The sequence below is a fragment of the Chanodichthys erythropterus genome, chromosome 3 (assembly GCF_024489055.1).
Source record: "Chanodichthys erythropterus isolate Z2021 chromosome 3, ASM2448905v1, whole genome shotgun sequence".
Lineage (NCBI taxonomy): Eukaryota > Metazoa > Chordata > Actinopteri > Cypriniformes > Xenocyprididae > Chanodichthys > Chanodichthys erythropterus.
The window spans coordinates 22,897,978-22,914,669 of NC_090223.1; the positions used below are offsets into that span (position 1 = coordinate 22,897,978).

Genomic DNA, 16,692 nt, shown 5'->3' on the forward strand with positions numbered 1-16,692 from the left:
CACAAATTAAGATATTTTTGATGAAATCTGATGGCTCAACGAGGCCTGCATAGGGAGCAATGACATTTCCTCTCTCAAGATCCATAAAGGTACTAAAGACATATGTAAAACGGTTCATTTGAGTACAGTGGTTCAATATTAATATTATAAAGCGTTGAGAATAAAAAACATCAAAACGACTTTTCAACGATATCTAGTGATGGATGATTTCAAAACACTGCTTTATGAAGCTTTACGAATCAAATCAGTGGATTGGAGCGCCAAAGTCACGTGATTTCAGAAGTTTTGTGGTTTGATACCGGATCCGAATCACTGATTCGGCACAAAAGATTCGTAACGCTGCGAAGGAGTGTTTTGAAATTGGCCATCACTAGATACTAAGTCGTTTTTGTTTGGTGCACAAAAAATATTCTCAACGCTTTATAATATTAAGATAGATCCACTGTACTCGCATGAACTGATTTAAATATGTTTTTAGTAACTTTATGGATCTTTAGATTTTATTGTCATTGCTGTCTATGCAGGCCTCACTGAGCCATCGGATTTAATAAAAAATATCATAATAATAGATGAAATTATTTTAATTTTTGGATGAACTAACCCTTTAATTACAGCTGCAATTAAATTCAGGTATTTTTAAAATATAAGTACGATCAATGCATGTACACAAGTTTATTTTATCAAAAATGATTAATTTACATGTTAGTTATATAGTTAAAGGCACTTAATATAAATTGTCTGGGACCCATTTTTTTTCACTTTTCACTAAAGTCATGAAACGGAAGTTGCGATCATCTTTTCTTCCATATTGTAACAGCTTCTCGAACAAGAAAAAATGTAGGGTGGGACTTGATTTTGATCAGGAATTGATTGGATGGTTGTGGTTTGCTATTGGTTGATCTCATGTGAGTGACAGGTTGCCCCGCCCTCACACCAGTAAACACGTCATCAGAGATGTTGCTGCAGGAGGGAGGGGAAGCTATTTTGATTAAAGATTATGAGGATATTCATTAAAAAATGATATGCAATGTGCACAGACAATTTATAATAAATATCGCAATATTTCACAAAAAAAATCAAGAATCATCAGTTTTGATTTCATGGTCTTCCAAGATGCTATATGATCTTCTAATAAAGGCCCCATGATCTTAATCACTTTCACTGACTGCTTTGAGATGTTACAGTTAAGTGTGATTGTCAAACCCGGCTTGTCCTTGATTATGACACTGAGAGTGAGTCTAAAAATTCAAACAAATTGCAAAACACTGTCTATTTTTCATGTTCAGACTGTACACTTCCTTTGCAACTAGTCATAACCATTTAATAGCCTCTTGTTAAACATCAGTACCTTTTGGATTTATAGGTGCTAGTGTTGTTATAGTGCTCTAAATTGTCACAGTTTAGCATTACATTTGATACAACTGCGCAGTAATATGATAATGGGTTTGCATTTTCTCCCTGAGAAATGGCTTGTGGAGTGAATTTCAGGAAATGTTCTCAAGGATTCTTTTGTGTAAACACTTGAGATTGTCAGAAAGTTTTGGTGAATCTCTCCAGCCAGCCTCTTGTAGTAATGTTGCACAAGCCAAGAACCTTTTAGGACACATTTGTTGCTTGCCAAATGCTATATTATTCTATGCTATACATCTAGAAATGTTAAAGCAGGATAAATGTAGGCTTATTACTTTAGTTCACCCAGAGAATTACAGTTCTGCCACCATTTACTCACCCTCATATAATAACAAATCTGTTTTGTTTTTTTTCTTTAATTGAACACAAAAGATATTTTGAAGTATATCCAAGCTGCTCTTTTCCAGACAATGAAATTAAATGTAGACTAGGGTTATTGATCTCAATAAATGTCCAAAAGTGTTATATGTACTGTGGGAGAAGGAAAGATTTTACGTTAGTAATCCCTTCAATTTGTGTCCGATTGTTTTTACAACTGCTGAACGAACTGATGACAAAACTCAGAGTGCACAAATAATAAACAATGTTATCGTCCGCTGGTGTGGACGCTAATATAGCTATTGTTATAGTTACCTTTACAGTTATCGTTCTTGATGCGAACTGGTCTTTAATCTTTGCAAGAAGGTCATGTTAGTGCTTTTCTTTGAAAAAGGTATCATGATTGGAAGCCAGATATGCAAGAATATACTCCAGTGCTTCCCACAGGTTTGATACTTGTGGTGGGAGCCGGGTGGAAAATCCTCCTATTACCCACGGCACAAAAATGGTCTACAACATGTTATAATCACACATTATTTGCTGTTTGTCACATCTTTTTAAAAATGTTAATTCATTTTAATTACATGGGCTTCTATGATGATTTTATGATGCAAGATTTGTAATTTTCTTCAACCTTCTCGAACTTTATGAATGATTAGGTTTAAGTGTTGTGTGTAAAGGTACTGGAAGAGTACGGGTGTTTCTAAAGCACGAAGTGCCATCTGCTGTTTAAACACTAAGCTCAGAATTGATTCGAGAGAGAGTCGCGATGCATCGGAAAATATCAGAATCGCTCCAGATTCTTTGTATCGCGAATCGAGTCTATCAAATCTTTGTATCGCGAATTTGTTGTATTGTCCCAGCCCTATTGAATAATATGTATCAAATAATGTTCTTAGCCTTTTCTTCCTGTGCGGGAAGAAAAGAGACTACAATAGTTTATTATTAATTAATGGAATCGAATTAAATACAATTTATTGTATAATCAAAATACCAATAATGCAAAAAAAACTTAGCGTGTGACTTAATTATTAACAAGACCGAACAAGACTCTTATTTTGAAATACTATACTATTGTAGGCTGATCCTTCAGATGAGAGATATAAAATATGTGTTCTTACAACCATCTGTAAAACATATTATATTAAGGCAATAAAGTAGACATTGTCATAATTCATCAACTCAAGTTCATTAGCAATTGCTTGGCATAGCGCTATTCATTGTAGCGCTTTTTTCTTTTTTTTTTAATAAAAAAAAAAAAAAGCCTTTTGAAGTTTAATAATTAATATCTCAATTTGTTTTTCCGCCCCCAAAATATAAGATGTCTTAAAATGATAATTAAAATGTTTTTTTTTTTTTTTTTTTTTATGGCATTAAATTTAAGAAAACTCGCCCAGAGGGTGAGTTTTTGCTTTATTCGCACACATGCTCCTAAATACATTTTACAGTTCGTGTGGCCCACGCTGTCGAACCCTGTAGCGCTGCCGCTGCTCGCTGTGACTCCATTATGCTTTCAAGCGCATCATTCTGCACAAGGGATGCGCATAAGCGCTTTGTGCCACTCTGTATGGGAGCCATTCATATTATAATACTTTTGTGCAATGAAAGATTGTTAATAGCATTTTTTTTGTTCTGTCCTATCTATCAAATGTTGCTGCATCATTTTAATTTTTATAGTTTAATTATAATACATTTAATAGCTTCTGATTTCGTCCACATTTTCATATTTATTCACAAACTTATAGGATAAACAAATAGGTCTAGGCTATGCATTTATTTATATTATGAAAAGAAAGTATTATTAAAAAAAAGTTAAAGTCTGCGCCACTTTTCAGTTTTCATCTTCATCATGCGATCATCTCTTCCTCTTTATTACTTTACAGAAAGAAATAAACATGAATGAATATCAAATGTTGAAAGTTGCAGTAGCTTACCGAAATCTGTATCACGTCTGTTCAATCAGTGTTGTAAACAATATCCCGAATTTACCTCAGAAAAGCCATTCGTTGACCATAAACTTATAGCCAGCAGCAAGAAAAATAAAACCAACTATTTAAAACAAAACGGATTAGAAACTTAATTATGTAAGCATAAGTATTATAATATAATATAACATATAACAAAATGGACACACTGGGTGTGTGTAATCAAACACATTGTTTTCATTTTATTCTGGAGACTGAACTCACGCTCTGCTGCCACACTGGAGTGCGGTCACCACCTACTGGACAGGGGTGGGAATTAGTTACAAGCTACATCAGCCTCAGTAAGCTGTCAAAATTATGGACAGGCTGCAGATTTTTTCCGTCACTGCTAAAAAAAAAATCCATCAATGACAGAAAATTTTCGGTTAATGCGACCTTTGAGATTTATATATTACATACACGCCACATTACCGCCGGTGACACTCCACGACCGCTGTGGCGCGATTGTCATGACCATCACAGCCCTATGTGAGGCATACAGTTTATTAGGTAATTGAGCACTTTTCTTATTACTTGAATATCGGATCGGTATTGACCGATACTGAATCCCAGGTATCGTATTGGACGCAAAAAAGGCAGATCAGTGCATCCCTACTCTGCAGCGCACATGAGAATATCAGTGGGAGTAAACAGTTATCGCGCACACAGAACAAGCAGGTACGAAATGCGTAGGGCGAGGGGAGATTTTCCATTTTATTGATCGCAGATGATTTCATTATCATCTAAAAATGATAAAAGCAAAAACGTGTCTCCAAATAAACTTGGGCGGCCCACCCAAGTAAAATCTATGCGTGGGAAGCACTGTACTCTGAAGATTTTGGGTATTGTTAACCTGTAAATTGAATGTTTACCATGTCCTTTTTATAGCATTATTAGAGAGCAATAGCTTTAAAGGTGTGGTCACGCTAGCAAAATTTATTGTGGAAAGGGACTCCATTGTCAGTAGTGTAGACTGAGATGCATGAAGCACTACTCTACACAGACGTCAATTTCAAACCAAGCAGCTTTCTGTTGGTCAGTGTGGCAGATCTGATCAACTTTTTCGCCCTCACATGATACTCCCTGATCATGTGTCTCCTTATTGGAATGACTATATTTCACCTGCAAAGTTTTGCTGAGCAATGGTAAATGTGATTGCACAAGTGTGAGAACTATGTCTTGGAACCTATGGTTAGTTTATTTGGCAGTTGAAACAAATAAACTGCGATTAAACTAAAATAAAGTTACAGGCAGTCTTCATAGGTGCAGTTGTCTTCTTGCATATCAGTTGAATCTTGAATTTATCTCTAAGTCGAATAGCCTGATGTCCTCGCCCATTTTAACTTCATAGCGTGGCGAAGATTGCATATCATCATAAATGGAAGCGTGCTCCAGGAACAGCTGAGGAAAGGGGCCCTAATTCGGCAGTGGCAGTGGATTTCATGAGAAAGGAATCTTTGACCCCATGGGTCAAACCAGCAGTAATTGTATTTATGAGGGGGATGTGAGTGAAGAGGACCCGAAACATAAACACAGGCCTGCCATGAGTCTTCAGAGAGCACTTGGGAACCGTTGCAAGGAGGAGGAGGTGGTCCGGGCTGGAGAAGTCGTGGAGGCGGGGTCATATGATGCAGCCTGTGTGATCCAGTCAGCCTGGAGTGTTGATGCTGAACAGTCTCTTGAACATCATGTGATGACCACTGTTATGAACAAGACCACTTTGTGTGTGGCCTTCTGTCTGCATCTTCAGGCGATGTAATCTCTATGCTTTCTGTCTTTTCCTTTTGGAAAACTTTGCTTTGCTTCTGCTTTCTTGTGTGAGTTTTGCTTCACAGCATCAAATGTCTCCAGGATATTCCTTCATTTTATAAATGCTTTATGCCTGCTAGGGATGGGTGGTATGATAATGTTTGTATACACTGCGACCGTAGAACTGTTTCACCTGGCAGAGACTTTGCTATGCTTTATGGGCATAGCGGTACACATAATGACAGTTCGGTACGTACCTCGGTTTTGAAGTCACTGTTTCGGTACAGGAGGGGGAAAAGGCTTTTTTTCTTTTTTTATTTAAACAGTTGTTTACTGAATTAATTGTTTTTCTTAAGGATAAAAAAATCTCTCTTCTATTGCTGTAAACTTGCCTATATAGGGAGCCCTTACTTACACATTACTATAATATAACAAAGGTTACAATTAACAACAGAGCCCTATTAACTATTGAATTCAGTTGCTATTTATTAGATATAATAATCAACACTTGTATGCAAACATGTAAATTGCATATAAGGCAGTTTTTGCATTAATCTTAGTGGTGGCCGTCATAATTTGTTTTCATGACAGATTTAAACAGGCCTACATTAAACACATCATGCATTTATTTAGTGAAAAAGTTAATTTCTCTAGCAAACTAACGAGCGGTGGACCCTGAATCATTTACCTCAGAAATGTAATGGTACATGACATTGTTCACAAGCTGTTTTATTGATGTCTTTCTGCTGTTAAAACACTGATTTAGCAATTACATGAGATATGTATCAGTAAGTTGTACTGTATCTTTCAACACGCCTTCAAATGTTTATTCTGTTTATTCTGTAACTAGAATTAAAGAGGAAGAGATGTTCACGTTCACTCGTGCTCTGCGCTACTGCTCTATACAGTGATTGGTCACGCCACATCAAAGAGCATCAAAACGGCATTTATTGTTTGAATTTCATGATAAAATGGACAGAATTTGAGAACTGAGACTTTTTTTCTTATAGGAAGAAACAAAACACAGGTTATTGCTATTATTGGTGGTTAAAAGTTGTTAATGGGCTACAACTCTGTATTCGTCGGTATGTGTACCAAACCGAAAGACATGAACCAAAAATTCACGGTACGAATATGTGTCCGTTCACCCCTACTATGCTGTTTACCATGGTACTGACAACATATCAAGCATGAAGTCTGCTTTGCCTTATTTGCATGCGAGAACAATCGGGTAACATGAAGTTATCCAAAAATACAGTGTTACACAAGGAAGAATTTGCCGCTGTCGCCTCTGGCTTGCTTAGTTGGGGACACTTGATATTCAACAATGTTTTTGTTCTGCCTGCATTGATACTACTGTATGCGAACTGAACTGAGCTTGTTGATGACATCACTGTTTTCTTCTGAGCTGCTGTATAGATAAATTAACTAAATTAATAACTAATGATTTTTATAACAGAATCAATACTGAACTTACTCAAGCTGGACAGTGACACCATTTTCTTCTAGAGGGGCTGTACAGCCAAAATTAAGTTCCCTCTATCACTGTAAAGTAGGGCTACGACTAACAATTATTTTGATAGTCGATTAGTTGGCCGATTTTTTTTATTTTTTTTATTTTTTTTAAATCTGATAAAAATCCAAATTTTATTTATTGACCAAAAACACATTATTGTACATTATTTCCAATGTACTTCAAACAAATGTGCCAACTGAATGCTATGAAAACAGTCATTTATTACACTACCTGTCATAATAAAGAGAGAACACAAATATCAAAAACTTGTTTGAAACTAAAAATGGTATTGCCATTTATTAGGAAAATAACAAATTGAAACAAATAATCACACATAATAGCCAAAAAAAAGTTAAGTCTCTCTTCGTATTGACTGTAACTGGGCATCTGAAAAAATTCATGGATAACAACAATAAATATATTGTTGCTATAGAAATACTGCTGTAACTGAAGAGCTTACACATACTGGTGTATTAATCATTACAGAAACATGAAAAATGATTTTAGCACCAATATAGTTTAGGCTGCCCTGACCTGTGGCACAAACCATACATTAGGTATCAGATGTCTAATAACTTTAGCACTGTATAGTGAATATAGTTTAAATTTCTACTCTATCTTTATTACTATTTTCATTTTTAATGTAAAGAAAAACACAAACTCAGTGTTAACCAACAGGCAAAATAAATGTTCTGCAGGAACACACGTTCACAGTCATTTCTTTATCCTGTAAATAGGCAATGAGAAACGTCTTACACTTATATTTAATTACATGTTGTTATCCCTTTTACAGTTACTACTATCATAAAATACTTGAATGACATGTTAACTTTTAAATCTAAATTGAACTTTAAACATTTCAGCAAAATTAATATTTTTGCACTGAATATTAATAGTTTCCCTCTCTACTGCGTTCCGTCTGTCTGACGCGGGTACATGCGCCGGCGCTCATTCAGTAAAGTTTGAAGTTCAACGCAGACTGTAAGGATGAGCCTTTATGCAAAATGGAAATGCTTGCGTGAATTTGTAACATTTACAGATAAGGATATAGCTGTAGAATTAACGTTTTGCGCTGACAGCGCCTGACAGGGCAAGCCATTACCTTAATGCATTAGCTTGAAGCTTAAAATAAATAATTCTCATATTTTGATAAGCTTTGATCAAGTACCTGTCCCGCAGCAACTCGCTCAGTTTCCTCCACTATTTTTAGATGCGTTTTGGTCCATAGAAACACGTTATTCAGTGCCATAATTTGACGCGACTGGCGGAAGTCCTCCGTACAAGGCGGGCGGAGCCAACTAATCGATAATGAGAATCGTTTTCGATGATTTTCATTATCGATTTTATCGAATAGTTGTTGCAGCCCTACTGTAAAGCTGCATTGTCACAATCTGCATTGTAAAAAGTGCCATATAAATAAAGGTGTCTTGACTTAAATGATGTTAAGCCTTTGCGATGGAGATCATGATATAAAATTCCTTAATATTTTTGGTCACACCATCCACCCCTAGTTCATAGTTCAAGTGTTTTCATAGAAAAATTTGAAGCCCTATGAAGAAGAACCTTATTGAAGGACTATAATTTGGTGGTTTAGTGGGATGCTATACTTCATTTAAAACGATTTTAAAAAACTCGTGTGACTGATGCACAGTTTCATCCAAAGTCAAGAACCTTTCAAGGCCCCTTTCAAGCCTAGCATGCATCAGGCATAATAAGTGTCGGTGAAACAGATATGTGTGAAATGGATCTCGGTGGCATGCTGCTGCTAGAATCTATGTGTGAAGAGTGGATTTCTATTTGCATGTGACTGCATGTCATTTGAATATGCTTGATACATTCAGTTGCAAGGATGAATAGATTTTTTTTTTCGTGGTGGGCTTTTGCGCTCCCTCCCCTGGTTGGAATGGGGGACTTTGTTCACGGCGTTCTTCACATCCCTATCTGCTCCATTGCCGGTGGACTGCCCTGATCCCCAGAGACAGGTGCTGGCTGCCATCCGGGGCCATGAGCCGGGGAGATCCATATTTTACCATCTGCTCGGACAAGAGAGGACAACATGGCAGACAACGCTGTGGAAAAGATCAAGGTACAACAGTAAGGGTTAACGCTAAGGTGGGCTGTGGTGGAAACAGAAGTCCCTGACTGTTCAAGGAAGCCCACGGGAGGAAACGGGGTGTGTGAGCCCGGCACAGGAAGGCAAGGAAACGGAGAAGGTTCAGCCCTGCCTGCCTGCCCTGAGTCCCGAATCTTCAGAGAGGTCAAGACAGAAGAGTTTCGTACAAGAAAGGACCCTAACTTCTGTTTTGCGAAAGAGTTTTGAAACACAACTGTACAAAGTCGGATGCCGTTACGCCACGCTTACTTTCACGGTTGTCTACAATGTCAGTGCTGCAGAGGTTGGCAGAGAGGCTGTTCCAGCGAGCTGGTCCCTGTCTCGGAGAATCTAGCAGTGGGGAGGGCGGCTACTACCAGTCCCAGGATGAGTCAGAGGCCTCTTGCTGGAGTGAGTGACTGACTTGAGGCATTATGTGGGTTAAGACTGCTGGCACAGTGAGTGTTTGGATATAACCATGGAAGGCGGGGCTTGGTAAAGGGGTGGAGAAACCTGCATGTCTAAAGGTCTCCAGAGAGAGAGAGAGAGAGAGAGAGAGAGAGAGAGAGAGAGAGAGATCAACTGATTATCATTTTAAATGTTACACCTTTGATTATGGATGGTGTTAGACTGAAGTATCAGCCAAGCTGTTTGACCAATTGAGGTCAATAGATTAGATTATACAGTTTCTTTTTGCATTTAAATAAATGTTGTTTAAAAGAAGAAATAAGAAATAAGAACATTTCATTAGTATTGTATAATGTATAACATTGTTTTGAGCACCCTTGCATCCCTTTATCATAATGGGGATCCCATTATGATAAAGATATTCGGTTTAACAAAAGTTATGTTGTAAACTAAAGTCATTTGTGATATGGAGATTGAGTTTAAATTAGCACCTCTCTGTGTGCTTTGTGGATTGATGTGGGACTGCTGACACACACATCTTGGGTACAAAGCCCTTTTTTATTCATATCCTAATGTTTGTGCTGTTGCCTGGTGTTGGCTGCGTCATACAGGAGTTCCAGGGAAGCTGGCTGTCTGTCTCCTGGAAACCTGTCAGTGTATCCCACTTTGTTGGGGTCCCAGTCTTCTGCTGTTCTTGCCAGTCTGAATTATGAACTAATGCTAACAGCATTACCCATTCATGCTGTGATTACCCACTCTCAAATGACTGTTGGGTGAGATTTTTTTGAATGTCTGCCGATTGCACTACAAGCGCTTAATTTGTGGTTTGACATGTTTAACAGGTGGAGTTCTTCATAGCTTCTGTTAAATCAGTCCTTTTTTTTTGGTCAACTTTCCTGTTTTCAAGTTTTCTCTGGTTGACTATTCTCTGCTCACTGACACTTTAAAAGGCTCAACCTTAAAAAACCCACCAGGGAACATGGACGTTTACTTAAAATAACTCCTACCTTTACCAACTCTGTATCCACAAAGTCAGCCTGCAGGAGCATGGAAGTATGTGAGAGCTGAAAAGAGATTATACCTAGACTAGAGCAGCACCTATAGTCTTGAGAAATGAGGTCATGGAGAGACTTACCAAAGGTGTCCCTGTCCCTTGAGTCTCCACCTGGCCAGGGTGGCTGGATCTGGCTCAGTCTTTAAATCCATCTGTCCCTGACTCTTCCTGTGCCTCTGCCTCACTTTTGCTGTGTCACTGCATTTATTCCCTGAAAGAGTCTGAAATGCCAGGCCTGAGGCTGCATGGTCTGCAAATGGGTGCTGTTCTCATATGTGTGTGTGTGTGTGTGTGTTTTTGTGGACCAGCGGCACTCCTGTAGTCAATGCACCACTAGCCGACCCCTTTTGATGTGCGTCAGAGTGAGCAACAGCAGCCGAGGGCAACACACTGATTGATCTAACTAATCAATTGTGGACCTTGTCCACTAGAGGACAATGCCAAAGATTGAGGCACCAACGGGATGCACTTTATGCCTACCCCTTTATGTCCACTTTACTTCTCCACAAGTTGGAGTCTTTTTAACCTTCATTTCTCCACTTCTCCATTCATTCGCTTCTTTAAGTTGATAGGAACTGCCACACTACCTGTTTATTGTCCATGTGCCTCATTAGATGCAACACTGCTGTTATAGGTTTGCCCCTCCCTTTAGCGACCAGGTCCCTATTTGGATCAATCTAGTGCATGTGTTTGTGTATGTGCTTGCATTTTAGGTGTGTGTGTTCCACTTGAGGGTGAGTGGAATGGCACTGTGTACAGAATAAATATTGATACAAACGAAGCATGAGGCCGATTGATTTACCAGGGTGATGTCCGCAGAGTGGAGCTGCAGAAAGCGAGGGCTTTAGTTCAGCATTCGGCGCTCGAAGAGCAGGAACGGCAGACTGAATCATCAGCTGCGCTTTGAGACAAAAGCAGCGTTGAGCGCACACCTGTAGCTTTGAGCTAAAGTGGATGCGAGGGTCAGGAGTGCAGGGACCTCTTGGGAAGAGGCGTAGGGCTATGAGCCTGATGCTGTGAAGAAGAGAAGAAAGGAGGTACCGTCTCGGCAGGGCCCATGTGTGACCGAAAAAGCTCCAGAAGGCATGGTTCGAAGCGGGAATCTCGTTCTTCAGGAGAATCTCGTTCTTCAGGAGGATCAGTGGAGGGAGGGGGAGGAGGTGGTGTTGGTGGAGGAGGAGTGGAGGGTCCCACGCTCCTAGTGGATGGTAAGGGCAAGGCTAACTTTGTGTGGGAATCGGTTATTTCCCTCCTGTAGTCATGGCACACGTTTGTCAGGGAAGCCAGCACAAAGGCAAGGATCATATCCTGAGCCATTTATGAAATTGCAGCAGGGCTATTTTTATGTGTGGCTGATGTTATTCTTTGATTTTTCTTTCGGCTTGTTTGTGCAGTGTAGCTGTTGAGGCCTGACCTTTTTGTTTTGAATCTGTTTCAAGCACCTTTTTGTTGTTTTATTGAATGTTGGATCAGCATCGAGTTTAGGTGAACTTTGGACACTGCCTCTATCTTCTACTGTAGTTCCTCTACAGATTATCTAAATAAAGTAGAAATATGACCCTGGAGTGTGTGCAGTCCCATCAACCACTGCGTTTGTGAGAGAGACACTCCTGAATCTCTCTGATATAATAAGTCAGGGGAATTGACGGGAAGTTGTGGGGTGAGGCTCTTTCTCTCTCTGGCTCTGCCTGGAGCATGTGGATCGGAGATAATGGCAGTAGATTTGAGCGTGACTAACCTCGCTTTACGCCGTCTGCCTCTTTCACCACTGAGAGAGATCGTTTAATGCCCCTACTTCAGATTTAAAAGCATTGCACTTTGGGAGGGTCTTCAATGGCAGCAATCTCGCTGCGTTTCTTTGGAAAACTCCTCTGGGTGCAGCTGTTGCAACAGTTGGATCTTCTCAGTGGCAGTGACAGCTTGCATTTCCCCAGAGTGAGCGCTGGTGTTGTGGAATGAGGAAGAGCCTGTAATCTGAACGTTCCCACACAGCCCCATAAGAAAAAAAAGGGCAGCTTGCTCAAATACATTTGTGTAACTTCATTGGTGCACTCACTCAGATTTCTTTTTCGCTGTTTCTGAATAAGGAATTCCCACATACATGCACACATTGAAAGATATATGAAGTGAGAGAGTCAGAAGATATTGATTTGGGTCTGAGCTTTTGTTCTGTCATGGTGGGCTCAGGAAGTATTAGATAACATGAGCTCAGTCGATGTGGTTTTAACAACAGTGGAAATTAGAACAGGCCTTACCATGAACAGGCAATGAGAGTGATTGCCAAAGGCTCTGAACACACAACAAACATGATGAAAAACGGAAGTGGCCAATACTGTGGGGACCACTTTTTTTTTTCTTTTTTCTTCTTTTGTGGCAGAGAACTTAAAGCTAACATATAATGGAGATGCTAGTGTAGTTTTGCCCTGGAATTTAAACCAAATCCTTAAACTGTTCTTATTTCTGTTTTAGATAACACTTGAAACCTTTATAACTTTTGTTAGTTATTTCTGAAAATATAAAATGCATTGCAACTTACATTATGAATACCTTTTTTATAATACATTAGTCATTAAGCCTCATGTAAAGACATACAGGCCTCAAGTAAAATATTAGCTAATTTTACATTAGAGCATTTATTATGTTAGTTTGAATAATGGCAACCGAAGATGTAAATGCACTGGAAGTTAAATTACAGTATATGGGTCATTAATGAATAAGGTTTTTAAAAATGTTATAATGGAGATATAATTAATTTTTAAGTTTTATTAAGTGTTAACAATTGGGATTATGTGGTTTTTATAATCAATTAACACTGTTTGTCTTTTTTTGTCATTTTTGTTTTTTTATATATATATATGGGCAATTCCACGCAAAGGTCATCTTTACCATGAAAAAAAAAGGTTTTAACCAAAAGAACGAAACCCTTTTTAAATTGTCCATTTAGGTCTGTAATATACTGTATTAATGTGCTCTAACAGAAATTTTAAGAAAATTGCCTTGTTTATCCACAATATATGTGGTAAGCAACAATGCTTAAATTAAATTTTCAACCAACCATATTTCATGCTTTCAAAAAAGGGATCAAAGACCCCATTTTTTTAAAATTTATTTTAGCAGTAAGCATTGTGTAGAAAGATGGATACATGCCTGAGAAATAAATACACTGATTTAATCATAACAGCACTGCCTGATGAATTTATAAGAGCTAGAATAAAGAGGTCAGGACGCTTCAGTGCTCTGTCACGTCCGTAACGTTTTAAAGATTAAGTTTATGTCATATAACAATTATAAATGCAAATAACTTGAAACTTTATATGCAAAGCTAAATTATGTTTATGCTTATTAGGATCAACAATTCATTTCACTACGTTGCTCTGAACAACCATAATAAGCGTTATGGACGTGACCGTTACGGACGCTTCATATTAAATCCTATGAGTTTGCTTCTTTATATTGCTATCATCTGTTTCAGGCTTATCATATCAGGAAATATCAAATAATCGCAATACTCTTTGTGCTTTGTTAGTTTTAATATGAAAAAGGTTTAACTTTCAAATTCAGTCGATTTTATAACAAAATTTAAACAATAGATGTCGCTCTTTAATAGCCTATGGCGCGTGACAGATTAGCTACTGCAGCGCCTGTAAGCGGCGGATCAGGTGCACATGAACCGATCTTCTCTTCCTCTTGCCAGAGAATGAAATATGAACATCAAAAGGTAGGCTTATATGATACAGTACAACTTATACGTAGAAGAGCATTGTGTCTCATAGGACACAATTCGGATGTCGCGTTTTTACCTGTTGGTTAAAAAATGAATAGCCTAGCCTATTGATCACAATCCGCTCGATCAAGCTGACAAAATGAAAATAATAAGATTGCAATAATTTTGACTTGAAATAAAGTTTGATCATTTTGACTCAAGACTCCGCTTTAAACTCTGAAAACTAGACGAAAAAAACGTGTGGTCATTCATACACAAAACATAAAACTGACATGATTGCGATTGGCAATAGTGTCAATCGGTTCACCTGACTCTGGGGAAAACATGCGATTTTAAACTGCTTTATGATAAACATTAATATTTGTCAATGTATTTTAGCAAGCAGTTCTGTAAGAAGGAAAATCATGGTCTCTAAATTGAGCAACGCACATGCTTGTCAACATGAGAAATAGGTCTAATCCATAACCTTTGGCACTACAGAGTATAACGTTATATTTGTATAAAGTTTAGTAAAAAGTTGATAAATTGTGGAGTCTTACCATACTGGTATCCCAGATTTCAGTATTTGGTGGTTTAAATGCTTGCTTGAGGTCTCTGTGAAAGTTTTAAAGCAGTTTTAAACCAGTCTTCTGTGCCGCTTTCAGACCGGTCACATCCGTAACGGAAAACTGTCACATCCGTAACGTTGTTTTTTCCTCATTAATGCGAGCATGAAAAATGAAATAAAATTATTATTTTATGCTCTGTAGAGAGCCAACCCTTCTTCATTCAGTGGGCAGTATTACTTTTGGTTTGCGCAATGTAATTCACAGAATTCTTAAAAAATATGTTGTCACCCAAATCTTAGTGACTTTTTTTGTCACGTCCGTAACGCTGTATATTTCCCTCATCTAAAATATAAAACAGTTGAATAGACTGACATTTTTCTAATGTCTGGACTCCTTTAGTAAGGGATTATGAATATATAAATAGACGGTTCAATATGTTACTATTAAATGCATTCTTTGAGCGTTTATATTTCAAGTTTTGACTCCAAATGTCACGTCCATAGCGCTGGAATTGCCCATATATATATCTATCAAAAGGACAATTAAACTATTACAACATTTTCCATGTTTCCTTTTCCAGGCAAGGCCTTTGGACAAAAAAAAAAGACCCGTCACGTCATTGACCCATAAACAACATTGCGTAGAATCAAAGTCTGTGGAAAGCTAGACATATTTTTATTTATTTACAGTGACATGTGACGTTTACACAAGCTTCACTTTGTGTACATGCAATGTGACGTGTAGAAAAAGTAGTAGTTCTCAGCAGTCTTCCCAGACTCAAAACAGCACAGCTGACTGAAATGCCGCAAGTTGCTGTCATAAATAAGGGTAGACCAGCAACTCTGGACTTTAATGTGCTTTAGAGGCTGTAAAAGGTTGATGTTGGCTGCCACACTGCTATAGTCACCTCTACAATCCTACTTGTGTTGACATTTTTAACAGATTCAATAGGCAATATCCCCTTGCTTAGAACAATAGTATGTCCCTGAGTGCAACATGGTACTTGTTGTTCTGTTGTGCACATAATCACACACATTATTCTCTTTGTACAGTTAAGGAGTTTCTCGCTAAAGCCAAAGAAGATTTCCTAAAGAAATGGGAGAACCCAGCACAGGTTAGTTAATCCCACTTTCTGCACTGCACAGAATCACTTTGTCGGCCAGTTAGTTAATGTGAGATGGTTTGCGCCCCCTTCTGGACACAAGTTGAACCGACCTGTTAAGTCTCTGAGTTTCAGTACACAACTTTTGTACTTGATACCCTGAGGAAGTAATAAAATGTGAATGTAATTTGTTTGCTGTATTTCATTACATTTTTTGAAAATCATACCTTGAAATGTAGATATTTTTGTTAGTGTACATTGATATAGTATAATAAGGAAAATAATCACATCACAGTCAAGAAAGTTTGAGTACACAAGAACAGACGGTGTCAAATTTGTTTTTGAACAAGCAAAATGTATTTAGCTAAATTACCATCTTCTGTTCCTCATTATTATTCTCAATGTACAGAACACCGCATCTCTGGACCATTTTGAGAGGTTGAAGACTCTGGGCACTGGCTCGTTTGGGCGAGTCATGCTAGTCAAGCACAAAGAATCAGGCCAGCATTTTGCCATGAAGATCCTTGACAAACAGAAGGTAAGACATCATCACTGAAGGGTGTGTGTACAGGTTTGGCTATATTTGTGAGGCCCAAATGTCCTCATTTATTTAGTGAAATATGATGAGTTAGATAATAAGTTTACTTTTTTCAAGTAACTAGTAAAGTAACACATTATCTTTAAATTTACAATAAAATTTAGTTTTTAAATATTTACTTTTTTTAGTATCATTAAAGGTGCTAAAGAGGATCTTTTCGTCGACTGAGAAACCAAAGACTGGTAGTGAGTTTTTGAAATGAGCGCATG

The 16,692-nt window shown here is 38.0% G+C and overlaps 1 protein-coding gene across 1 annotated transcript in view; it reads left to right on the forward strand.

The window, feature by feature from the left end:
* prkacaa (protein kinase, cAMP-dependent, catalytic, alpha, genome duplicate a) overlaps positions 1–16,692 on the forward strand; it is a 30,858-nt gene that overhangs the window by 1,504 nt on the left and 12,662 nt on the right. Inside the window, exons 2-3 of the mRNA XM_067381403.1 lie at positions 15,836–15,897; positions 16,295–16,423. Of these exons, the coding sequence (XP_067237504.1) occupies positions 15,836–15,897; positions 16,295–16,423 (191 nt within the window). The remainder of the gene's footprint in view (positions 1–15,835; positions 15,898–16,294; positions 16,424–16,692) is intronic.